Source organism: Mastigoproctus giganteus, chromosome 10, assembly GCF_048544385.1.
Source record: "Mastigoproctus giganteus isolate SK-2022 chromosome 10, ASM4854438v1, whole genome shotgun sequence".
Taxonomy (NCBI): Eukaryota; Metazoa; Arthropoda; class Arachnida; order Uropygi; family Thelyphonidae; genus Mastigoproctus; species Mastigoproctus giganteus.
In genome coordinates this window covers 195,429,609-195,456,503 of record NC_143584.1, presented here as the reverse complement: position 1 = coordinate 195,456,503, position 26,895 = coordinate 195,429,609, and the positions used below count along the sequence as shown (strand labels likewise).

The 26,895-nt window shown below is 40.3% G+C and overlaps 1 protein-coding gene across 1 annotated transcript; it reads left to right on the top strand.

The window, feature by feature from the left end:
* Positions 1–619: 619 nt before the first annotated feature.
* On the top strand, positions 620–2,380 carry LOC150079706 (uncharacterized). Its single transcript, XM_090383173.1, has one exon. The coding sequence runs from the start codon at positions 752–754 to the stop codon at positions 2,378–2,380; it is 1,629 nt and encodes a 542-aa protein (XP_090239299.1). The 5' UTR covers positions 620–751.
* Positions 2,381–26,895: the final 24,515 nt, after the last annotated feature.

Here is a 26,895-nt window from a genome sequence, read left to right as displayed (position 1 = left end):
TTTTTTAGGAAACATAGCATATTAATAGAAACATCCCACCCGAAACCTGTTAATAGAAAGAACACCGGATCACGATAACATGAATAACTATTGAAGAGACACTTTTGAAGAATTCAATCAGAAAGAATTTAAAACAGAGGAAAGATTTCTAATAATCGAAAAACTCCATAAAATACTAAAGAAGAGATTCAAAACTAAGCATCTGCTTTGCATATTCTAATAAGGTTTCTGTATACCACACGGCCTGCAGAACCTGACATAAATAAATATAAATGGTACAATGTAAGTAGCACTAATCAAGAATATTACACAACAGTTTGACACATTGTGTCAAACTGCAATATAATTATAATCAAATTATTTCATTATCTGGGTGATAAAAGACATTTATAAATATTTTCTTCCAGAGAATCAATCCTTATGAAAAAATAAGAAGGTATTCAACTTGAACACATACGTCCAGGCAGTAAAATCAAATACTGCTTTATTCTGATGCTTGCTATAAGGATTAATTTACATTTAATCTGAACACAGTTTTGAGTCCAAATTCCTAGTATACATATTTCCAGAAAATAAAATTTCCACAGATATGTTCGTAAGAGAGTGAAAACATTAACCAGTATGAATATTTCTTCCCAGATATTCTCACACAACGTAGTTAAAGGAATTCTCATCAGCGAAAGAGTTTTACCAGAAAAACGTTTCAACAAACCTCAGAATTCATAGTGGAGAAATACATTTTTCTTGTCAAATGTGTGATAAGAATTTTTCAGAGCGAGGAACCCTTACAGCACAACACAAAATTCATAGTGGAGAAAATCCCTTCAGTTGTCCAACCTGTGAGAAGAAGTTCTCACAAAGCAAAGACCTTACTAAACACCTCAGATTTCATATTATAGAAAAATATCTCAGCTGTCCAACCTGTGAGAAGAAGTTCTCACGTAGTGGAACTCTCAAAGCACACCTCCGAATTCATAGTGGTGAAAAACTTTTCAGCTGTGCAACCTGTGAGAAAAAATTCACAAAGAGACATGACCTCATAAGTCACCTCAGAACACATAGTGGAGAAAAACCTTACAGCTGTCCAACCTGTGAGAAGAAGTTCTCATATAGTGGAACTCTCAAAGCACACCTCCGAATTCATAGTGGAGAAAAACCTTACAGCTGTTCAACCTGTGACAAGAAGTTCTCAGGTAGAGGAACTCTCATATCACACCTCCGAATTCATACTGGAGAGAAACCTTTCAGCTGTACAACCTGTGAGAAGAAGTTCTCATATAGACTACAACTTAGAAGACACCTCATAATTCATAGTGGTGAAAATCCTTTCACCTGTCCAACCTGTGAGAAGAAGTTTTCATGTAAAAACGAACTACAAGTCCATCTCAGAGTTCATACCAAAGAACAATCTTTTCACTGTCCAATCTGTGAGAAGAAATTCTCAGAGAGACTAGACCTCTCAAGACACCTCCTCAGATTTCATAGCGGAGAAAAACCTTTTAACTGTCCAATCTGTGAGAAGAAATTCACAGAGAGACAATACCTCTCAAGACACCTCCTCAGAATTCATATTGGAGGGAAACCTTTCAGCTGTCCAACCTGTGAGAAGAAGTTCTCAGATACATACACTTTCAAAACACACCTTCAAATTCATAGTGGAGAAAATGCTTTCAGCTGTACAATGTGTGAGAAGACGTTTTCAAGTAAGTACGCTCTCAAAACACACCTCCAGTTTCATAGTGGAGAAAACCCGTTCAGCTGTCCAACCTGTGAGAAGAAGTTGTCAAATGAGCGCACTTTCAAAAGACACCTCAAAATTCATAGTGGAGAAAAACCTTTCAGCTGTGCAACCTGTGAGAAGAAATTCTCAGTGAGAGAACAACTCTCAAGACACCTCAGAATACATAGTGAAGAAAAACCTTTCAGATGTCCAACCTGTCAGAAGAAGTTCTCACAGAGAGAATACCTTACAAAACACCTCAGAATTCATAGTGAAAATCCTTTCAACTGTCCAACCTGTGAGAAAAAGTTCTCACATAAGTACTCACTTAAATTACACCTCCAACGTCATAGTGGAGAAAAACCTTTCAGCTGTCCAACCTGTGAAAAGAAGTTCTCACATAAGCACAATTTCAAAGTACACCTCCTAATTCATAGTGAAGAAAAACCTTTCAGCTGTGCAACCTGTGAGAAGAAATTCTCAGTGAGAGAACAACTCTCAAGACACATCCTCAGAGTTCATACCAAAGAAAAACCTTTCAGCTGTGCAACCTGTGAGAAGAAATTCTCATTGAGAGAACAACTCTCAAGACACATCCTCAGAGTTCATACCAAAGAAAAACCTTTTCACTGTCCTACCTCTGAGAAGAAGGTCTTATAAAGCAAAGACCTTACGAAACACCTCAGATTTCATATTAGAGAAAATTCTTTCAGCTGTCCAACCTCTGATAAGTTCGCAAGAAGAGCACACCTTAAAAAACATCTGAGAATTCATAGTGAACAAAACCTTTCAGCCGTTCAACCTGTGAGATAAAGTGATCACGGAGACACCAACTTCAAATCCATCTCAGCATTTATACCAAATAAAAATCTTTCAGCTATCCATCCTGTAAGAAAAAAATTCTCACAGAGTGCAGACCTTACCAAATACCTCAGGACTCTTACTGAAGAAAACCTTTGACCTGTGCAACGTGTGAAATATTCTCACCTAGGTGAAACCTTAAAATTCATCTCACTATTCGTATTGGAGAAAAACCTGCAAACTGTCCAACCTGTGAGGATGAAGTTGTCATTTGGTGAAAACCTTAAATACCATCTGGAGGATAATTCTTGAGAAAACCTTAAATACCATCTGGAGGATAATTCTTGAGAAAACCTTGTAGTTGTCCAGTCTACCTGAAAAAGTTCTCAAAGAAAGGACAACCCATGAATCATTTGATAATACATACTTAGTAGAAACCATTCAGATGTTTAACTTGTATGACGTTTTCACGAAATAAAGTTTTATAGTACATTTCAAGGTTTATGCTAGAGAAAAACTTTCAGCTGTCCAATCCGTGAACAGTTTTCAGAAAGAGGGAAGTTCAAAATCAATCCGAGTTCGTGCTGGAGAAAACTTCTGTTGAACTACCTGTGAGAGGGCGTTTTCAGGAAGAAAGCAACTCAATATTTATTTAGAGCTTCATTCAAAATATTTTCAGCTCTCCAATCTTTAATAATCAGTTCCCCCAGAAAATTCAACCATCACATGTAAGGATACACACAAAATAGCCTTCAACTATTAAATTAAACCTGATAAGACCTTTATATAAACAATCTCAAAGTCTTCTCATTGTACATATCAAGAACAAATCTTTTGAGTAATGAATGTTTTGATTAAATGAAAATCACAATTTCTGTGGCAACACATTGTTATCATCAGATCTTGCCGTTCTGAAACATGCAAAAGATGTGCCTGATAAATAAAACTAACAATCCGTGTCTGGATTGGTAATGAGAAAATCATTCATCTGTCCAATTTTTCTTGAAAAGTTTTCAAGAAATGGGCCTCTGATGAGAAATATTTATGTTCATACTAGAGACAACCATTCATCATGACAGCAAGTGGAGTGCACTAACAAATACAGCACAAACCCTCTCAGGATTTTAACACCCTTAAATTTCAAACTTTTACAATAATTACTAAATGTTACTTATGACAGGAATATATAGCTTTGAAAAAATCTCGTTCGCATTTGCAGAACTCTCCTTACTGAGGTACGAGTGTCCATATGTTTCGGAAACGTCTGTATACAGATGAGGGGCCGTGTTGTGTCAACTGTAACATGAGAAAGGGCGATTTTCTCAACATTCAGGGTGCAAGGCATCATGCCCTGAATATCAGTTGTTGTTGTTGTTTTTGTTTGTTTGTTTAGGAGCATTAGCAACTACGGACATATTGCTCCAGGGATATGCGGTGGTTATTCCCTGACCTTTCCGCATCCTCTATATTTGGTGGTCACGGGCTCGAACCCCAGTCTAATCAAGAAGCCTGTGCTATGCACTGCTGCTCCTGCCCACCTGGCTACAGAGACGCCTCTGAATATCAGAGAACTCTGGAAGTATTAATTACTGGAAATGTCATTGTTTTTAGGAGAATCAGCAACTAAGTCCATACAGCCCCGTGTATATTGATTGTAAATTGTGTGTGTTGTGAGGTCAATTTTCTGTTTGCTGGAAAAGAAATCCGAGTTTTCATTGGAAAGTCAATGCTCCCTTCGCATGAGAGCAACTAGTTCTGCCCCATTTAAAGAAGACCCATAAAAATTCCTCCACTAACGGGATTCAAACTCAGGCTTTTCCGCCCTGTGGGGAAGATACGATCTTATCAACTATTCTACCCATGAGTGCCCTGGCACTGTTGAGTAATAACCCTCAATATCATGTATATAGTATGCTGATGCACGGGGTGTCTGCACAAGTATCACTATGGTATCCTCACTGTCCTCCCGACTCCTGGCACAATAGGGCCATGTTCGTATCCCGTTGATGATACCAGGATGCTTTTGGGGGCTTTTATTAGTCTGTGACTGTCTTCATTGATCCGTCTTGGATAGCAATGTTTCCCCCAGAAACCTGTTTTTTCATCCAACAAAACGGAATAAGCCTCTCAATACACCTAAAGTCCAAACAGATCAATGCTGTCACCCTTCACGCCACTACCAAGACCGATACAAATTCCCCGTGCTCCACAGGGTGGCGGCCTCCCCAACTCAACAAAGTTTCCACTGCGACCTATCACAAAATGGCAAATGGAAAGCTGCTGTTTGTGTCCATGATCGCATTGCATTTCCAGAGCTTTTGGGAGGATGGAACATATAAATTAATGGAAATTAGTGAGCATTTTGGAAGAACTCTGAAAAGGGTGAAACCATTCTACAAAACAAAGGCTAGGTTATCAAAGTTATTGCTTCTCGCAGTAACATCGATCTCGTTGATTAGGTCAACTACATTGTCAGATTTGCCAAAGAGCCTCCAGCTCTACCAAACCTAACATATTTCAGTTACTCTCATCCCACTGATTGACTAGAAGATTACCTGAAGTAACCAAAAGTGGCTTGTATTATTGACTTAAAAAGGGTCTACCCACATTTTCTGGTGATAACTCTTCAGACAGCTAACATCATCATGACTGAAAGAAAACGAATAGCCCTAAAGCTCCATGAACTATGACAAACAAAATGGTAGCGGAAAACCAGAGGTCTAGTTACAAACAGGCTTCTGCCATGGGTTGCAATGGTCAAGCCAAAGCCGCCTAAGTGGTAAGACCCCCTCACTTTTTACCACATTCATATTGAGAGGTCTTGGCTCCCCAGAGGCAAAACTAACCTCATTAGGGCTGACTAAGACTCAAATTACACTTCTGCGGAGAGGGAACTCTGAACAATTTATGACATCTGCAGAACACAGCTAATGGCACAAATTGGCCCTCTTCCAAGCAGAGAAGAGCATCTAATCATAGAAGCAGAAAATTATAAAGCGTTTACAACCTTCATGCAGAAGGTATTCTGAATGTACAGTAGTATCCAAAGAATTGCAATTCAGCCCCAGCAATTAAATAATAATCAATAGTTAAAATCATCCGTGTCTCCCACCATGCTCAATCGATAACCTAATTACTCTCAGGACAACAGTATTCTACCCTCTGACATAATAAAACCTGTGTCCCCCTCCCCAGGACTACCCTGCCATGAGTAGAACCCGGGGCCCCACAGATAGTGAAAACTATGTGGGGAGGAAGATGTACAGGTAGCCAGGGAAGCAGATTATCTGAAAAATATCCGTAAGCTTGTGCCAAGGCGATGCAAAGTAGAATGAAAGGCAGAATAAATAGGCTGGTCATTGAGTGAGTTAGGAATTATAGTAAAATGGAATAAATGTAAGTTTTGGTGTAGGAAAGAGGGATTCATTGCGACGGAAAGAGAGTGAATGAGTGTTATGGTGAATGGGAATGAGTGGAAGAGCAAATATAATTTGCTATCAATATTAAACTTGTCATTCTTTTTTCTGTCTCCATTTCACTCTGTGTCACGCAGTAATCCACAATAATAATAAACATTAGTATTTAAATTACATTACACACCATTGCATCCCCCCTGGGGTGGAGAAAGATGAGTAAGTGAAAAAAAAAAAACTATATATATATATATATATATATATATATATATCTTCTAAACTCTAAGGTGGAAAAAGAAAAGTATAAAAATTTGGATCCAAGTGGACTGATAATGGCATTATGAATGAAATACATGTATGTGTCTCCCACAATCTTCGTATGGGGGTTTCCCCACTTCCAGCTAACACATCCCACCCCCACTCTGGGGTTGGTCTGACCTTCCTACCGGATTCAACAGGATATGGAACTGACAACCATCACCGATTAAGACATACTGCAGCTTTGCTGCCAATGCACAATTTGGCGATATGACCTGGGTACTCTAAAACTGGTTCTCTTTAAAACCCCAAGCCCAGGCAGGTGAGGGAGGAGACAGGTCTCTGCCTGCTCCCCACACTGCCTCCATATTCCCCTGCTGCGGCTTGTCCCCACTGACCTCTTTGGGAATGGCTACTCTATCGTCCCCATCCTTCTGTTTCGCTCCACCTCCCTCCCCACCCAAATGAACTAAACCTACAGAGTACAACCCTAACAATACCGCCAAATTCAAATGAGCTCCAAAACATTAAATTCCTTTCTCATAGACCTCTTTTGGCCTTTCCAAATTCTAGTGTTCGTCCTCCCCCTCTTTTAAATAAATATATATAAAAAGGAACTCCCTGTATATATACAGGGAGTTTCAAAAATAAACCAGCCTCAGTAGGTGGTAGTTCCAGGCCTGGATAAATGGTGAGGGTTGGCATCCGGCTGTAAAAACTATGCCAAAATAAAAGACAATCATAGATTGACAGAAAATGGATGTGGAGCACTTAGGGCAAACCCCATACGCGACGCGCAGTCACATTGCCCAGAAACTATGAGAAAAGAGTCAGGGCTACCAACAAAGGACTGGTTCGTTTAAAGAAGTTAGTCTAACTAGAGAGGGAGAAGAAAATAATGAAAAGTGTTAGAATAAGAATATTGAACATCGGGATAATGAATGTAAAAAGTAAAGAGATTGTGTATTTGATGCAAAGAAGAAGAGTGGAGATTCTGTCTACAAGAGACAAGGTGGAAGGGAAATAAAGCAAAAAAGCTCAGTGAAGGGTAAAAGTTGTTCTTTAAGGGAGCAGATGATAGAGGAAGAAATGGAGCAGGTATTCAAGAATGATAAGGAGTTAAAGGATGGAGTGTGTGAGGTTAACAAGAGTGACAGCATTGTAAGCGTCACAATAGTATGTGTGCATGCCCAGAGAGTAGGATGTTGGGAAGAAGAAATGGGACGGTTTTCGGATAGAAATAGATCAAATGGTCAAGGCAATACCTGAGAAAGGGAGGTTGATTGTCATAGGTGATTTAAATGGACATTTAGGAAGAAGCAAAAGAGAGGAAGGAAGTATCGAAGGTGGAGTATTGGGGAAAGAAATGGAGAGGGGGAGAGGATAGTAGAAGACGCAGTGGCATCCGACCTGGCGATGGTTAGCACCTACTTCGAAAAGATAGAAAGCCTGCTGATAACATACAAGAGTGGGGAAAGGATAAGCAAGACAGACAAAGCAAGAGACTGCATCCAAGGACTTCTCATCAATAAAACAGATAAAAGAGGAGAATGGTGACAGAGGACCGGGAGAAGGTTAATGAAAGGTGGAAAGGTTATTTTTAAGAAGTTATTAAATGAAAAAAACCCAATAGCATTATGAGAGGATGGAGAGACGAATGAAAGAGTAGTGGAAGGCATAAGCAGAAAAGAAGTGGAAAGCACTCAGAAAATGAAGAGGGGAAAGCTGTAGGTGCTGATCAGATACCTGTAGAGGTATGGAGAAGTATGGGCGAGAACGTTTTCGACATGGGAAAACTGGCAGCAGGACAGTATACCAGATGAGTAGAGGGGAGGTATTCTTGTGGCAATCTATAAAGGAAAAGTGATTTGCAAGCATGTGGAAACTATAGGGGAATAAAATTAATGCCTCATTTCATGAAGATCTGAGAAAGAATTGTGGAATGGAAGAAGACAGAAATAACAGAGGTAGAGTTCAGTTTCATGCTGGGAAGAGCAACAACAACAGATGTGATCTTTGCTTTAAGGCAAGTGATGGAAAGGTATAGGGAGATGCAAGTAGAGTTGCACGTGATGTTCATAGACCTGGAAAAAGCATATGATAGATTCCCAGACAAGGGGTATGGAGGTGGATGAGGGAGAAGGGTGCATCAGAAATGTACGCGGGAGCGGTGATCAGGAGTTCTCTGTAGTAGTTCGACTGCACCAATGATCAGCCCTCAGCCCATATCTGTTCGATCTGGTAATGGATGTGTTGGTGAGAGATGTGAAGAGTAGAGCACCATGGAGTGTGCTGTTGGTGGACAATATCGCATTGTGCAAACCATCCCAAGGAAAGGTAGAGAGGAATTTGGAGGTAACCGTTTGAAGAGAGAGGTATGGGGATAAGTAGAACAAAGGTAGAATATATGGCATTGAATGGAGAAGATCAGCGTTCTTTAAAACTGCACGAAGAGAATATCTGGAATTGAACGCTGAGAAGCATGGAGGATTGAGTGCAGAAATATAGCATAGAATGCAATGTGGACGGTTGGACTGGATAAAAATAAGTGAGTGGGGGATATTTAATCAGAAAGTAAATTGCAGAATGAAGGGAAGATTATTTAAAACTGCTTAGACCCGAATTGATGTATAGTGCTGAGACATGGGCGATTACAAGGACCCAGGAGTGGAAGATAGAAGTGGCTGGTGAGGATGCTAAGATAGATGTGTGGTGTGAAGAAGAAAAGCAGCATAAGAAATTACCACATCAAAGGTACGGTTAAGGTGGCCCTTTTGAGTTAAAAAATGCAGAAATCTAGGTTGTGGTGGCTTGGATATGTGGAACGAAGAAGTAAGGAATATGAGTAAAAGTGTAGAGGTGATAGGGAAGAGAAAGAGGGGGAGACCTAAGCTCAGATGGAAGGACAAGGTGGCAGAGAATTTAAAAGAGAGAGATGGAGGAAAGAGGAAGCCCAGGATAGGGAGGAATAGAGGAAAAGAAATAAGGATGGAAATGCCGACCACATATGATTTAAAGGTAAAAAGTACGAACTAAAATAAGCAAAGAAGTCCCACTGAACATCGGGCCGCAAATGGACCGTTTTCGAGATACTGTAAGTCACATTTTCTGTTAAATCTTCCATTGACTATATGTATGTATGTATGTATTTAACTGTCGAAGGGTGGCACCCGGACATACATCCATCTCCACCAATTTATCATATAACATATTCTCATAATGGCCTGTTAGTGTAAGTGTGTGTGCACGTGTGTGTAATGTGTTATAAGTCAAACAGGCTACTCTGCCACCAGGTGATAGTCCATTGGGGAATTACCACCTGGTGCCCATCCCTGGCACGAGGAGCTATCCCTGGATCTATTAGCTCTGGCTGTGCATATTGCACCTAAATCCCGCACCCACCAGTAAGGGTGCAAGACTGGTGGGTGCCAGCAGTCCTGCTCCTGGGGTGCCCACACCCAAGAGCCAGCAAAAAAAAATGCACCAACTAGGAGAATACATCTTACTAGTGAGTGCAACAATCCCTCATGGTCATTCCACAAGGCCAGCCAAAAAAAAAAAAAAAAAATTTTTCTCCCTGCCTCCAAGACAGAATGCCTATCCATCCAGAGAAGGATTAAAAAAAAAAAAAAAAACAGGTCTTTACTCAGTATTAGTATACACAGGTATACGTCTCCTGTTATTAAATGTCAACCTGCAAAACCGTTGAAATTCTACAAAATTCCTTTCATTAGACAGCCAAATTAATTCAGAACCCCTAATAAAATTAGGTACCAAATTAAATAAGTCTAATCTAAATTCGTCATACAAATCGCATTCATATAAGATATGATCCCATGTTTCCAACCTTCCACAAACACAGTAAGGATCCTCCACTAAACTAAACTGATGCAACTTACTTTTTAAGGAACCATGCCCCGTAATCAAATATGAGCATTCCATACTTGGATAAAACCAGCGATGCAATTTGTTATTAAAATTAAATTCAACACTAGGTATAAATAAATAAGTTACTCTACCAGTACTACTGGAATCCCAACGGTCCTGCCATAATTTAATTAATTTCACCAAAATTTCTTTCTTCTGTTTGTTGACTGCAGAAGAAACTTCATTAGTAATCCCCAGAAATGTAATTTGTATTCCTTTTCTTATAAAATAACAAAAAGCTCTATACACGACTGTTAAATCCAAAGGCAACACCCCCGCAATCACCTGTAGAGCATTAGTCGAAACAGTCTTACAAACACGCAAAATAGTTAACAGCATTATTCTTTGTATTGATAATAGTTTTTGTTTAAATTTTACATTGACAGTACGAACATACCAAATTGATGCAGCATACGACACAATCGGAATAAAAATAGCCTTATAATATAGATACAAAATGCGTTTACCTAATCCCCAATCTTTTCTGGTAACCCTAACTATAGAAGCAGTGTAATTTTTTATTTTCCTACTTAAATAATTCAAATGTTGGGAAAATAATAACTTGTCATCCAAGATAACCCCTAAATATTTTACCTGGGAAACAAGAGGAATTTGTTTACTGTTTACTAATAATCGAGGTGGTCTGTTGTAGTCTAATTTTCCTTTTAATAACATCATGACAGTTTTAGAAGATGAAATTTTTAGTTTATTTAATGTAGCCCAATCAGTCAAATCCTGAACAATAACCTCCATTCTACTTCCTAATACTGCTCTAGATCTTCCTGTCACGCACAAAACCAAATCATCAGCATAAGCCACCTTATAACAATTAGGGACTGTTCTACTTAACCACTGGTTTAAGACCAGATTCCATAAAATAGGACCCAACACAGATCCTTGTGGACAACCGCGATCAATAATTCTATTAAAAGTTAAATGTTGGGATCTTATAATAATCTGTCTATCCATTAAATAACTTTTAATAATTTGGTATAACAAATTGGGACAATTTAATTCTCTTAATGAAAAAAGCACACTTTGATACCATACAGTATCAAATGCTCCTTCAAAATCTATGAATAATGCTAACACATATTTCTCACCAGAATTTACACTAAAATTAATCAAATCGTGTAGGGCATCCTCTGTTGAACTATTTCTCTTAAAACCATATTGATATTTAAAATGAAGATTTTGTTCGTTGAACAATTTCTCTAGCCTTAACAACAACAATCTTTCCAATATTTTACCCAAATTTGCTAACAAAGAAATGGGTCTATAACCCCTAGGATCAGTCAACAATTTTCCAGGTTTTTGTAATAATTTTAACAGAGCAATTTTCCAAAATCCTGGAAAAACTCCTTTCAATAAACACTTATTATACATATTAACCATTATTTCTGGACACAAGTCAACAAACTTTTAACACAATTATTTTCAATCAAGTCCAAACCTGGTGTTTTATTATCCCCAACCTTAGAACATACAAATTTCACTTCATCAATATTAAACAATTCCATCTCAGATGATCCAGTGTATTGTTCATTCCCCTGTCTAATTTGTCGCTGCTGTACACTATCTTCCCCACAATTGTCATTCAAAAATAAAGTGCTAGTAATAGTAGCAATTGTAGAATACCAATCAGTAGACTCAGCATCATTTGAATACACAGTATTAATTAAATTATTAACATTCAACTTGTTTCTAGTTAACTTAAACAACAATCCCCATGGCTCACTATTTCCAGTAGTACAAACCAATTCTTTCCATGCATTAAATTTGTGTTCAGAGATTGCCTTATGGTATTCTCTCCTCTTAATTTTATACATTTCTTTATACCTTAATGCTTCATTATTACTTCTACTCCTAACCCTCTGAAAAAGCTTCCTCATTCTAAACACTTCCCTCCTTAATACTGATAGCTCCAAAGACCACCAAGGTACTTTATGACCTCTCTGTTTTCTTCTCTTAGCAGCCAAATTTAAAGCATTAAAAATAGAGGATTGAACAAAAAATGCATATTCAGAATGCCATTGACTATAGGAGCACTCTGGGAGTGTAGTCTATTGCTGAGAACTTGTACACGCTGGATATGGTAGGGATGCATTAATTGGCAATGTAGAACTCGCCACACTGCTGTGGCTCAATGCACGCACGCTTTTGCAGAGCAAACTTCCTTGTCGAAAATTCTGGATTTTGTTCTATTCTTTCTAACACCCTTTCCTCAACATCAGGTGTTATGTTTCTGGGCCTGCGTGCTCGTACTCCATGTGCGAAGCGTCCATGTTCACTATGGCGTTGATGTACCCTGATGTTCGGCGAAGAAATGCTTCTTCCTTCAAACGTTCAACCTCGAGTGCGCTGTCGTTGGCTTTACCATACATGAATTGCATGTCCGCGTACTCTGTACCATACATGATAGACAAACAGTTTGATATCCTTGGCCTACAGGAGCCCTATAATTACAGGGACAAGGTCAAAGGACTGCCACACAACGCAAGGATAGTCCAATCAGAACCCTCAACTGACGGAGTTGGGAGAGGGGCTGTAACAAGGGTGTGGGCTGCACTTGCGGTGATGAACCCGACCATAACAGTAACCAAAATAAACAGCCTATGCACAAAGTATGCAGCAACAGCCTGCTTGGAGGGCCCGTGTGGGCAGATATATGCCACCACAATTTACATGAGATGCCCAGGCAGAAACCAGGATATTGCCCCATACTTAAATTTCATGGAGGCTCTCCTAAATACTCTTCCAGGGAAAAGAATAATAATAATGGCGGATGCCAATGCATCATCGCCATTGTGGAACAGCCCCAACCGAGATACAAAAGGAGAACTACTGGAGGAATTAATTATCTCACAAAACTTGACAGTACATAATATTCCAGGACACCCGCCAACCTTCTCCTCGGCCTCAGGAGAATCATATATAGATGTGACCCTCACCAGTAGCTCCCTTGCAAATGCGATAAAAAATTGGGCAGTACACCTATCCTGGTCAACAAGTGACCATGCAGTGATCACTTTCACCTATACAACAATGCAGAACCCTCATGGTAACAGAATCCCCCAGGAGTCTCCCAGATACAAAACAAAAAATGTAAACTGGGACAAGTTTGACAAGCAGGTCTCAGATAAATTCACCAGTAGTCTCATAGATACATTGAAACAACTGCCCGCAGAACAACTAGAGAAAAAAGTAAGGTTACTCCTAACAGAAATATGTGACGTCACATTAAAGAAAACAAAGAGAAGAGGAAACCAGGTGCCTTGGTGGACTAATGATTTGACATCCTTAAGGAGATCAGTTAAAATATCTAGGAAAGATTTAAAGAAAGCCAGGAGAACACACAGACCACAAGACCAAATTGACAGACTTCAAGATATATACAAAGAGACAAGACGCAGGTACTGCAACGAAATACACAGGGAAAAACAACTAGCCTGGAAAAGACTGGTCGAAGACACAATGGGAAAAGACCCATGGGGCCTGGTCTATAGGCTGGTATTTGAGAAAATACGCCCGGGAGAAGTATTCTCCTCAATCATAAGCTCCCCAAACAATGAAACACTGACATGGGAACAGACAATAAATGAAATCCTGGATGGGTTAATAAAGCAGGACATAACAAACCCTGAGAGCCCCACACAGACAACCATCCGAATTCAGCACCTGACTTACAAAGCAACAGATAGAGAGGATGACTTCACACATGAGGAAATAAATGCAGCAATACTCTCCTTCACAGATGGAAAATGCCCAGGATTAGATCTGATAGAGGTAGCAATAATGAAGAGACTGTGGAAAACAAATAGCACAGTACTGGAAATCCTCTTCAACACATGTCTACATGAGGGCACCTTCCCTGCCCCCTGGAAAACAGCAAACCTTAAAGTCCTCATTAAACACCCTGATAAGCCCCCCAACTTAGCTTCCTCCTACCGCCCCATTGCCCTACTTCCTGTCATAGGCAAAGTCCTAGAAAAACTAATAGTAGGCAGATTCCTACAATACTATACCAAAAAAAATCTTTCCTCACACTGCCAATTCGGCTTCACCCCTGGCAAGTCAGCTGTGGGAGCTATCAAACAAGTTCTTAATACTATCACTTCATCGGAATTTAAATATGTCCTAGGTCTCTTTGTAGACTTCAAAGGTGCCTTTGACACCTTATGGTGGCAAAGTGTGCTGGCAAGGTTTCGAGAGGCAGAGGTCTCAATTCCGATCTATCGTCTAATTACAGACTACTTCTCAAACAGGCACCTTGTGGTCTCAAGTGGAGCATGCTCCGTAACAAGACCGGTGACCCGCGGCTGCCCACAGGGATCTGTTCTTGGCCCAGTTTGCTGGAACGTGGTCCTTGATGAGTGGCTCGCAAAAGATTTCCCCCAAATAACTAAAATAGGGTATGCAGACGACCTTGTTCTGCTCCTACAGGGTAACTCACGGCTTGAGCTGGAAACCAGAGCAAAAGAGGCCTTAAATGATCTAATCTCCTGGTGTGCAACAAACAAACTAGAATTGTCTGCAGAAAAAACAAAACAAGTCCTTTTTAAGGGAAAACTCAACAGAAACAGGCCCCCATTAATAAAAATCAATGAACAGAGTATAGGTAGGGAATCCACTTACAAGTATTTAGGAGTCATACTAGATGAGAAACTAAACTTTGTAGAGCACGCAAAATATCTAAGAAATAAAACCCAACAATTAACAGGAAAATTATTGAGAATTGCCCGGAAAAAGTGGAACATAAAATCATCTACACTGGCAATGTATTACAAATGTCTATTCCTACCCATTATATGCTACGGAGCAGGTGCTTGGGCACCCAGCATTAAACACAGCCTAGTAAAAAAATTCTTAATGCAGGCACAGAGAATTTTCCTGCTGGCCTCCTCCAGAGCATGTAGAACCATCTCTACATCAGCACTCCAGATAATATGTGGTAAAATACCAATAACATATGAAATTATACAGGTATATCTAAAATACTATAGAAGACAAGGAACCCCACATTCCCTAGGAGAATATACAACAGATCCAAATGAGACAGATAAGGAAGAAAAAAGAAGATTAAGAGAAATGTTCATTACAGACTGGCAAAGAGAATGGAGAGAAGACACCAAAGGGAGAACAACATACCAGTTCATCCCCCTGGCACAGGAAATAAATAAAAACAATAAACCCTGGTTGAGCCCAGATTTATATACTACCTTCCTCCTGTCGGGTCAGGGAAGCATAAATGCAAGACTGCATGCTCTGGGGCTGGCTGATTCCCCCAACTGCAGATGCGGGTCACTGGAAACCGTACAACATATAATGCTCGAATGCATAAACTACACAGACCTGAGACAACCATTCCAGCTTGTAACAGAAGTGTATCACACTGAGGATTTCCCCAAAGTGCTGGAATCACCAGATAACTTTCAAGCATTAGTAAACTTTGCAACAAGTGCATTCAAAAGAAGAAGAACCCTCCTCGGTATGCCGGAGTAAAGCAAGAGGCAACACACAAGCCCATACCTAAAATTGGGAGAGAGGACACAGCATGGATGGAGACTAACCTACGGAAAGGGACTGATATATATTCTCAGTACCCATGCTAAAAATACCACAATAAAAAGGAATACATGCTGACTGCAGCACTGTCATTTCAGATAGTCATAACAATGGACATAAACTGTACATGTACCATAATAAACAGTACCAGGAACAAAAGACCAGTCAACCCCAACATGGCAAAAGTCTAAGACACAACAAGTGAGTAAGGGAAATGGAGAGTATACCCTATGCCACAGAAATATGACAATAACAAGAAGTAATGATTGCAACATGGAAATCAACAAAAATAAATTCAAGGGCATGGTACTGAACTACATCCTCAGTGCCCATGTTTCAGACAACACGGTGCACTTACCACACAAGTAGTTTAGCACCATTAAGAAAATACATGTTGACTACAATAGTACCTTCCTAGGGAACCTTATATGTACCACAAATTATCAGTACCAGGCTCACTCAGACCAGTTAACCCTGTCAGTGCCTGGGCCTAGGGCACATCTGGTAGGTATAGGTAGCAGTGAATAATTGTCCTAGATCATGGTAGTAGTGAATAAGTGTCCTAGATCACAGTATGAACCACAAACTATTAGTGCCAAGCTCACTAAGACCAGTTAACCCTGCCAGTGCCTGGGCCCAAGGCTCATCTGGTAGGTATAGGAAGTAGTGAATATTTGTCCCAGATCACAGTAGCACTGCAAGAACAAGAAGGAATGATTGAGGCATAGAAGACAACAAGAAGGGAGGAAAGGGAAGGAAAGAGAGTAGAAGGAAAAGGGGAAGAAGAGAGACAGAATAAAATCAAGGGGCAGGTCACTGAATCACATTCCCAGTGCCCATGCCTCAGACATCTCACCCTGCAAGCAGTTAAGTGCCAATGAGAACAAAGCAGGTTGACTGCAACACTGACATCACAAATTACACCAAGGGCCAAAAACTTTGTACCTCACATCAACAGTACCAGGCACAATAAGGCCAGTTAACCCTAACATTGCCAAAGCCAAAGGCACATCAAGTGAGCAGAGGTAATGGGGTGAAATTCCCAGGTCACAATAGGATGACATGGACAACAAGCAAAGATTGAGACATGAACAACAACAAAGAAGAAGGGAAGGGGAAGAGAAGGAGAAAAGAGGAAGAAGGGAAGAGAAGGAAGAAGGGGAAAGGAGGGAAAGGGAAAGAAGAAGAACAAGAGGAAAAGGGAAAGAAAAGACTAATACCAAGGGGCATAACACTAAACAACATACCCAGTGCCCATGCTGAAGACTGCATAGGAAAAGGTACACACAAGGACATATCCAGGAGGAAAGAAAAGAGAGGGGGGAAGAAGGGAAGAAAGAAGAAGAAGGAAAATGGAATAGAGGGGAAAAAGAAAGACAAGAAGAAATGAACACTACCATGCCAGATTGCGTACCAATATGAACTGATCACATCATTCCCACTCTTGGTCAGGATTGAGCCCTGCAAGAGATGGAATAGTACATCCCTCCCACTCTTGGCCAGGACTGAGCCCTGTGAGAGATGGGGTATAGGGATATCGAAAAGTAAATGATAGTCCTTATATTATTATAGTTTAATTTATTTTATTTTATTTATTTTATTTTAATATATTTTACTTTATTTTATTTATTTTAATTATCTTATTTTATTTTACTTTACTTTATTTTAATTGTTTTATTTATTTTATTTTACTTTACTTTATTTTAATTGTTTTATTTATTTTATTTTATTTTATTTCATATCTAAGGGGAAATAAAACCAAAAAGTGTGCCCTGGTAATTCTGAGGGGACCTTCCCTGATGCATTACCCGGCCACACAGGATTAACTTGATGGGACATCAGACGTCCAAAAACTTAACCACAGGACCGGATCAGTCCGTGTCCTCTTAAGATAAAGTAGATCCTGGCTGCCTCCATGTGGCTAGGGATGGGAGTGAGGGGCTGTGACACAAACCTGCCACAGCCCCCTACTGCTAAATGCCAGGTGCCGGCTAACATACAACGCAAACACAAGACTAATGCACACCTAATTACATATTTCATCTATCAGATGCATTTTTTTTTTTTTTTTCTTCTCAAAATTCAAAAACTTAAAAAATTTGAAGAAATTTTTTTTTTTTTTTTTTTTTTGGTGTTAAATATATACGTGAAATTTTGATGCTCTTTTAAGTTCTTTTCTGAGCCGGCAACTTGGCAAAAAGCCTAACAAACGGCGGATATAGGGGGAACCCTGGAAGCCGCTAATAACTTACAAATACACTTTATCTGTATAGACCCATAATATACTTTATCTGTACCATACATGACTATGACAAGATGCGTTCACCGGGGTTGCCCCAGGGCTCTTGGGCCATTCCTCTGGTCCATTGTTCTGGACGAGTTCCTGGGGTTTGACCTGGGTGGAGCCAGACCCTTAGCCTTCGCTGATGATCTTGTTCTGGTGGTGCAAGGTGACACAAGAGCGACACTGGAAGCAAAAGCAAATACAGCTCTGGAAAAGCTCCAAAACTGGGCAGCACTCCACAACCTCTCAATTTCTGGTGAGAAAACAAAATCGATTCGCCTCAAGGGAAAGCTACAAATACGCAGGCCTCCAACAGTGAAGATAAATAACATCCCTATACGTCTCTACACAGAAGTCAAATACCTGGGAATCTACATTGACACCGGTCTTACCTTTCACTCTCATCTGAAGTACTTATCCACAAAAATCCGAAAGTATACGGCTATGATAAGAAGAGTCAGCAGAGCGGACTGGGATTTGAAGCATAAAGCTTTGTCTCTCATCTATAAAGCGGCGTTTCTCCCAATTGTGTGTTATGGAGCCTCAGTTTGGTGTACAAAGGCTATCCTGGAAAAGAACAAGCATAAACTTGACTCAATACAAAGATTCATGCTGTTGTCTATCTGCTGGGCATGTCGCACTGTCAGCACCCCTGCCCTACAGGTTATTACTGAATACTTGCCACTCTATCTGGAGGTGATTAAAAGGGGACTTTACCATCGATTAAAGCAGGGGAATTCCGACACAGTTGTTAAAGCTTCAACTGCAGCTTACCAATGACCTGAAACAAGAAAGAAAACGTATCTTCAAACACCTTCAAGGACTTTGGCAGCATTCATGGGAAACCATGCCCAAAGGAGAAATTACCAGAAGATTCCTCCCATCCATTGACGTGACTTTCCCAAAGTCTCCTTCCTGGTTTACACCTGGTCTGCAAGTTACATTCCTGATCACAGGACATGGGCCCTTTCAACAGAAATTAACAGCAATGGGAATGAAAAGCAATCCATTCTGCCACTGTGGCGAAGAGGAGTCATGGGGACATCTCATGTATGAGTGCCCTGCTTACAATGATTGTAGGCTCAAATTTTTTCCTGAAATCCAGAACCCCCGTAACCATGAAACATACCTGCTTCAGAATGAAACAACATACAAAGCCTTAACGAGTTATGCACAAGCTGTCTTTACCATCAGACGGGCAAAGTTTGCTGAACTTAGAGCTGCTCAGAACAACGACCCTCAAGTGCAAACACAAACTGGGGTCGAATAGCATTTTCCCAACTGATAAAAGAGTAAGACTGAAGATTAAAATACTATGCTGGCATCATCATGGTTGGCACTCCTTGAAAAGCTGACTCCCAGAGAGTGCTTGGCCTTTGGCACTCGCACAGTGGCGTCTGCCCCTGTGACTTTTGATCCCTCTACCCATCCCCTAAGGAGACCACCACAAATTAAGATTGAGAACAAAACAGTTAAGCTGTGCGAACAGATTAAATACCTAGGAATAATCCTGGACAGAAAATTAAATTTCAAGCCACACCTAGAATATATTAAACAAAAGATAAGAAGATATGCGGCCCTCCTCGCTAGAGTCACTCGCAGGGACTGGGGACTCAGACGTACTACCCTGTCTTTGTACTACAAAGCTCTCTTCATCCCTGCCATCACATATGGCTCCCCTGTCTGGTACGCGAGGGCGGCACTAGAAGTGAATAAACGGATCCTCGAAACCATTCAGAGGACCATCCTCCTTACCATGTCGAGAGCAACTAGAATGACTAGCACGGCTGCCCTCCAAGTCCTGGTAGGAGTTCTACCCCTGGATCTCGAAGCTACCCGCTGTGGTCTGCTCTACCATCTTGCCAGAAACACATCGGCTACGATGTATGACCTCACCACTGACATCACTAATGACCGCAACTATGAGAAGAGAAGAATCACCGACCACCTCATCCAGATTTGGCAGAGGAGATGGAGCAACACAGAAAAAGGTGCAGTGATCAGAAGATTCCTCCCCACTGTCACCAAGCTGTACCCTAAGGCGCCAGTGTGGTTTCACCCTGGTCGAAAGACCACCTTCCTCCTTACAGGACACGGCCCGTTTAAAGCTAAACTTCACCAACTTGGTATCATAAATAACGCGGACTGTCCCTGTGGCAACCCGGAGTCCTGGAGACACTTAATGTTTGAGTGCGATTTGTATGACGACCTGCGACTACAGCTAATAACGTCAATCCAATATATCCCAGACAACCAAGAACCCAGACTGCTAGACACTCAAGAGGACTACAAGGCACTCAGTCAATATGCCCAGGATCTATTTTCTAGAAGGAAAACAATGATAGAAATATACCAAAGGCAACCCAACTAGAAAGAATGCAGGAGGTCAAACAAGTAAAAAAAAAAAAAAAAAAAAAACACAAGCAAAAAAACTCACCATACCACAGAAAGACAAGACTTTAGGATGATTTGAATGGCCTACTGTCGACCCAAAACTGCACTCCCTTGTGCGGTTTTTTTTTTTTTTTTTTTTTTTTTCGGGGAGGGGGAGGGGGTATTTGCTCTTCTCCTCTCCTCGCCTCCCCATGTTTTCACTCTGGTGGGGCATGGGCATGCCCCACTGAAAATGGGGGGTCACCTCTCTATCCGACCCCTCTTCTTCCTATTTCATCCCCCCAGTCTTCACCTTCCCCTCCCAACACTTTCTCTTGTACAGCGACTGCCCCACATGTCCAAATTTAAATCACATCAAATTTTGCCCGACCTTTTAGGCTCTCTAGAAATAGTTCTTTCAGCGTAAAACCCCACACAGCGCTTTCTAAATGCAATTTTACTTAAACCGATAACTCCAACTTAGCGATAACTCCAACCTTTATTTTAGGTCCTCGTCACCGAAATCCCAGGAAAGTAAGTGGCAGGACCTGCCAGAGTATAATTAGTCTCTTGGTACACCCGGCCGGCGTCCCCGTCGCTAGGTATGGTAACGCCGGGTCCCACTGGGGGCCCGGCGGCCAACAGGCCGGATGAACAATGGGCACAACAAACTACATACCACATGACCCATACATTATTCTTAAACCTCTGGCATAGGCAGGGTACTGTCACTCGATACAAAGAACATACGCGGAGATGGGAGAAATCCCCGGAGCCGTCAGACCCTCAACATACCTATACCCATCCCCTATTTCTCCTTACTCGGGTGGACTGCCTTCTCTTTCTGTCCACTTTAGCTTGTTCCTCACATTCAGATCCTCCTTCCTCTTGTTCTCCAGGCCTTCTCACCTCTTCTCTTCTCTTTCTCTTTTTTTTTTTTTTTAAACTTGGTCTTCGTCCAGGACGCTCAGGCGACCCTGGCGGAGACCAGCCCAGAAAATAAAGGGCAGCCTGGATACCTCCTAGTGGTGTGTGCGGGCAACGTGAGGTCCAACCAGGGGCCCTGTGGCCAAATACCAGGACACCCAACAGTACCTAACGCCATATGTCATATACAACAGACAACACTTCTCTGGCATTTACAGTAGTTCTGTATTTCTTCACAGCGTACATATGGCGCAGATGTGAGAAATCACAGGTGGTGCCTGACCCTAACACTATGCATAGTATGTACCATACATGACTAGTGGACTGTTCCTCAGTGTGGCTAGACGTCTCTTAGTGTGCTCCAGGATTTATCAATATTTTATGTGTCTTAAGCCATCCCCCCCAAAGTCAAAATGTGTGTCCTTTGAAGATAAGAGCTTCGTGAGTGAATAGATTCCTCTTTTGTCACTGACAGTGAGGGGGGTTGCGCCCTGCTAAGCGTAATTAGAATCAGACGATTTCAGCGATAAAACGATTATTTTTAACAGTAAAACATGGCTGCCACTTTTTTTTACTTACTTACTATCAGTTTATTAACACAAGGTTCACCCCCGGTACAGCAAGTGGGCTAGGAGGGTGTACAGAAATTTTAAAATATACATTATACACTTTTGTACAAATTTTCAGATCTTTACAATACAATTATTGTATAATAATAACTATTAAATAGATATATACATTTGGTTAATTGTATTCACTTTGAAATAACATGGATCTTGATAATTGAAGAGTTAAATACATAGGTTGACTTCTTAATCAGCAACTAACATAACAGATTTATTTATATTCATTACATTATTGCATTTAATTGTTCATATCATCAAATTTCTAATAAAAACTACTCAATTTTTACAGCAATCCTGGTGATTTAGTCCAGATTTGGTCTATAATTTGATTTCTGTAATTTTTATTGACTTCAAACTTTATAGTTTATTCAAACTTTATAGTTCATTATAGTTTATAGTTTATCAAACTATTATATTTTAATAGACTTTGTCAGTGTCAGTAGATTTTGTCTGTTGTGTTTGGTCTCTGTACCCCTAAAACAGTGGTGACAGCGACCTTTGGATCCTTATGGAACATAAGGGTGGCTGCTTGTGACTCTGGGGTTTTTATTTTTATTTATTTTTTTTTTTATGAGAACCCCAAACACGAAAGATATCAAAACCTATAGTACTTAGTACCGTGCATGGGTTGAAGGAGAAGTATGGGGAGAGGGGAGGGGGATGCCGGAAACTTTGCTCTAGAGACTAAACATGGGTTTCACCACTTCAAGCCTCCAATAAGCAAAGTGGTGGTATTTCACCGGTTGATGAAAGTCATCTACCACCTATCAATGGATATGTTTTGTGGGTCAATACCCAGCCGTAAAGAAAATAATGTAAAACTTTGGCATTGCCTCTAAAAAATAACTGAAGTTTCTCCTTGCTGCCATATTGTCTTCCTCGTTCTCGACGACTAATCAGCATCGAGGGCGGGAAATTTTGGCGCATTCTACTTTTACGAGCGCTGCCATTTTAGAGTATTATGGCTTCCTACAGTGGGGGCCACCATTTTGAATGAACAGTTATACAGTGAATTCTATTTAGTGACCAAGGGGTGCTACAATATCAAATTGCAATATTAACTTTACTTGTTACTATGGTAACTGCCCAAGTGTAGCTCATTATACGTACACTAAAGTGCAAAAATTAACGGTCACCTTTGGTTTTGTCTCACAACTGGTAACAATGTGTTCCAAGGATAGTTATATTGTTTTGTATAATATATTGAGTGTACTCTATCACTCAATGGTAATGATATAGTTATTGGGCATTTTTAGGCTATTTTCTTATTATTGGAATTTCTCAGCAACTATGGGTCACTTCAACCTGATCTTAGTTTCTATAATCTTCTGAGGACCCCCTTCAACCTTAGGTTTGGAAAACAGCGCCATCTAATAGGTTTTGAGACCGTTAATATCTCAACAGTTTGTGTTCCCATTCTTTTGGAAACAGTGTATAAATATTCCTTACAGAGAACTCCACCTTGTGACTAAGTTTCATCTTGATTGGATAATAAACCTTCTAGATATAACCAATAACGTAAAACCAGATTTTCATCCAGGTAAAAATTGTTACTTTTAGCGAAATATTCAAAGTTGAATATCTTCACTTCTATTTATCCGTTTTGGCTGAAATTTGTTTTCTGACCTTCTCTCCATCTAACCTTTACTTTGAGTGCCACCTGGTGGCAAAACTGTGTATTTAAACTTGTAATTTCAAAATAAATGCTGCAACTAAATTCAAACAATATGAATAGTGATTCTTCTAGCCAGTGTGGCTCAACAAAAAACTACAATTCTATCATGTGAAACAAATCGAGAAAAACTCCCAAATCCATATGTTAAGTTGACAGATTTCCGTCGTGCGGACAAATCTACTACTAATGTTCCCTCTTGTGTTTCTGACAAAGATAATATGGACTCTCCCTCACAGTTGAATTCACCTTCTGCTCCTGACTCAAGCAAGAAAATTACGCTTGACCTTAGTTCTCCTGAAAACATCATAACTTCCTTCAACTTTCTACAGAACCAGTTTTCTTGTGTTTTATCAAAAGACCTCTCTAATGTACCGGAATTTATTGATATTGCCTGGACCTTCTGGCGCAATGTTGAAAGTGTTGGCCAGGGTCTAGCTACTCACGTTGGGGATTATATTCACAGTAACAAGATACTGAATTCTACTGTACAAACAATGAATGCTCAAATCCTAGAACTTCAGATTGAAACTAACTTAAAAAGTAGCGAAATTATTACACAACTCCAGCAAATAAAAGATTAAAGCATTAAAGTTGAAAACAAAACCACTGAAATTAATACACAATCCCAGCAAATAAAAGATTTAATCATTGAACTTGAAAACCAAACCACTGAAATACTGGACCTAAATGCAACGTTAACTTCTTCTTCGGCTGCTTCTGCCAGGGAACTGACCTACCTGTCGGAGATGTTAAACTCTAAAGAGAATCAGTTAGCTGAATCGGAGTCACAATTAAAACTTTTGGAAAATATCAGTAGACATGATAGTCTAGTAGATTCATTAAATGCAAAAGACAACAAACTAACTGAAATTCAATCTAAACTAACCTCTTTAACGGACTAAATTGAAATTTTAAACATTCAAGTACATACACTTCCTGAACTTTCAGCTTCAGTTTCTCCTGTGATCTTAGGCCCAGATATAACTGCTTCTCGACCACCACTGCTTCCAGTCTCCTCTTCTTCTTCAGAGTTTTGTAAGTACGTGGTTCTTATTAAACCGGACGAAAATTGTCCATTACTCTCTAGTCAAGAAATCGAAACACCTCTTACTAAAGATTTTAAAACAGACTTCAAACATATAAGAATAAAAGCAATTAGGACTCTTCAGGATAGGGGCATCGCTGTTGAAACAGCTTCTTCACAGGAAGCAAACACTATTAAGAATTGTCAGAAACTTAGTGACCTTCACTTAAAAGTCAATTTTCCCAAATTCCATCTCCCTCTGTTTAACTAGTCACATAAGTTATTGTATAATACTTCTTGCCTTCCACTAGTATGGTGGACACATCTGTTGTTCTCTCTTTATTCTTTTCCTCCCGTTTCTAATCGCTTCTCACAACAGTTTCTTCTTTTTCCAGATGCATCAATATAAAGCTAGTAGTCCCTGGCCACCTCCACTTGGTTAGGGGTGGGAGTCTGGGGGTAGAAGAAAATTGCTTCTACCTCCAGACTGTGAAGTGCCAGGAGCCGGCTTACAACATACAACATAACACACACTAACACGACACTAAAGAGTTCATACATTCTATTAGATGCTCTAAACTTTTTTTTTTTTTTTTTCCTTGCCGGCTCAGCAAAATTGCTATTAGAAGACACTGCGGCGTATAGGGGAAACCCTGGATACCGCATATTACACAATAATACTTTGAATACTTTGTACCATATATGAAGGGTCTGCGTGGGTAGCACAGTGGTATCGTCACCGTCCTCCCCACACCGGGTGGAAAAGGCCAGGGTTCGAATCCCATCGATGACGCGAGGAACTTTAATGGACTTTTTTCACTCCGTGGCTGAGTTAGTCGGTCTCAAGCGTAGATAGCAAGGTTTTTTTCCTCAGAAACGGGTTTTTTCGTCCAGCAAAACAGGCAAATCGACCAGAGAACACACGCAATTTACAGACACGAATACAGGTTAATGTAGTCATTTACAGGTAACCCTAATATAATAATAAAGTGCATGTCCCCAGAACCCTGCTGCCAGGAGCCCCTATACCCCCGTATTACTCAAACTTTTCCAAAATCAAAGAACTTGTCTTTTTGTTTTTAATTACGCATCCAAAAAATTAAATAATCGGCTAATCAAATATTAACACCACGTGACATTTTGAACAGCGAAATTCATAACACGCCACGTGGTGCCGGCTTGGTCCCAGTGCCAGGGTGACACGGTTGGAATGCTGTGTGTATCACACATGCCAAGTGATTCCGTGTGTTAACAAATCACGTGACACTGGGCGGAGTCAGCGTACGTCAATCACAGCAGTATCTCTAGCAATCAGAAAGGGTTTCTGAATCTTCAACTAAGAGTGAAGTCGGAAATTATTGAACTATCACTGTGACTTCAGTGGTAGGGAAAATCATGGAGGCAATGATCATGGTTGGAATTCAGGATCATTTGGATAGAATTGAAATTCTCAAGGATACTCAGCATGGTTTTGTAAAGGGAAAATCATGTTTAACAAATCTGGTTCGCTGTTTTGAAAGGGTCACTCACGAGTTGGATTTAGGGAATAATTTCGACATTGTTTATTTATATTTCAGCAAAGCTTTTGACTCAGTCCCACACGAGTGGTTGCTTTATAAGCAGGGTCAGGTTGGAATCAGTGGGAAAATCCTTAGATGGATAGCAGGATGGCTTCAGGGCAGGAGGCAAAGGGTTGTGGTAAATGGCTGTTCCTCAGATTGGGTTGATGTAAGCAGTGGGGTTCCCCAAGGATCAGTATTAGGACCACTGTTGTTTTTAATTTTCATAAACGACATCGATGAAGAGATAGAGGGCGTGATGTCTAAATTTGTAGATGTTAAAATTGGTAGGGTAGTTATTGATCACTGTCAAGCTAAGCTTCTTCAGAGAGACCTAGATAGACTTCAGGAATGGTGAGAAAAATGGCAGCTATGCTTTAATCCAACAAAATGTAAGGTATTACACCTGGGAAACAGTAATCCCAAAATAACTTATTCACTTGGTGGAGTTCAACTAAACCCAGTACTGGAGGAAAGGGACTTGGGTGTTACGATACGGTTGGACATGAAATTCTCTGAGCATTGTAAACAGGTCGCAAGGAAGGCTCATGGTGTCCTATCGATGATCTATCGAACTTTTGCAAGTAGAGATAGGGACGTGATAATCTCATTATATAAGGCTTTTGTTAGACCACACTTGGAATACTGTGTTCAAGTATGGAGACCGCACCTAAAGAAAGACATCGAGCTTCTCGAAAGGGTGCAAAGACGGGTAACTCACCTGGTGATTTCGGCAAAAGGGC

Excerpts from the sequence above, each read along its gene's own strand:
- LOC150079706 (XM_090383173.1), top strand. The coding sequence starts at position 752 with ATGTGTGATAAGAATTTTTCAGAGCGAGGAACCCTTACAGCACAACAC.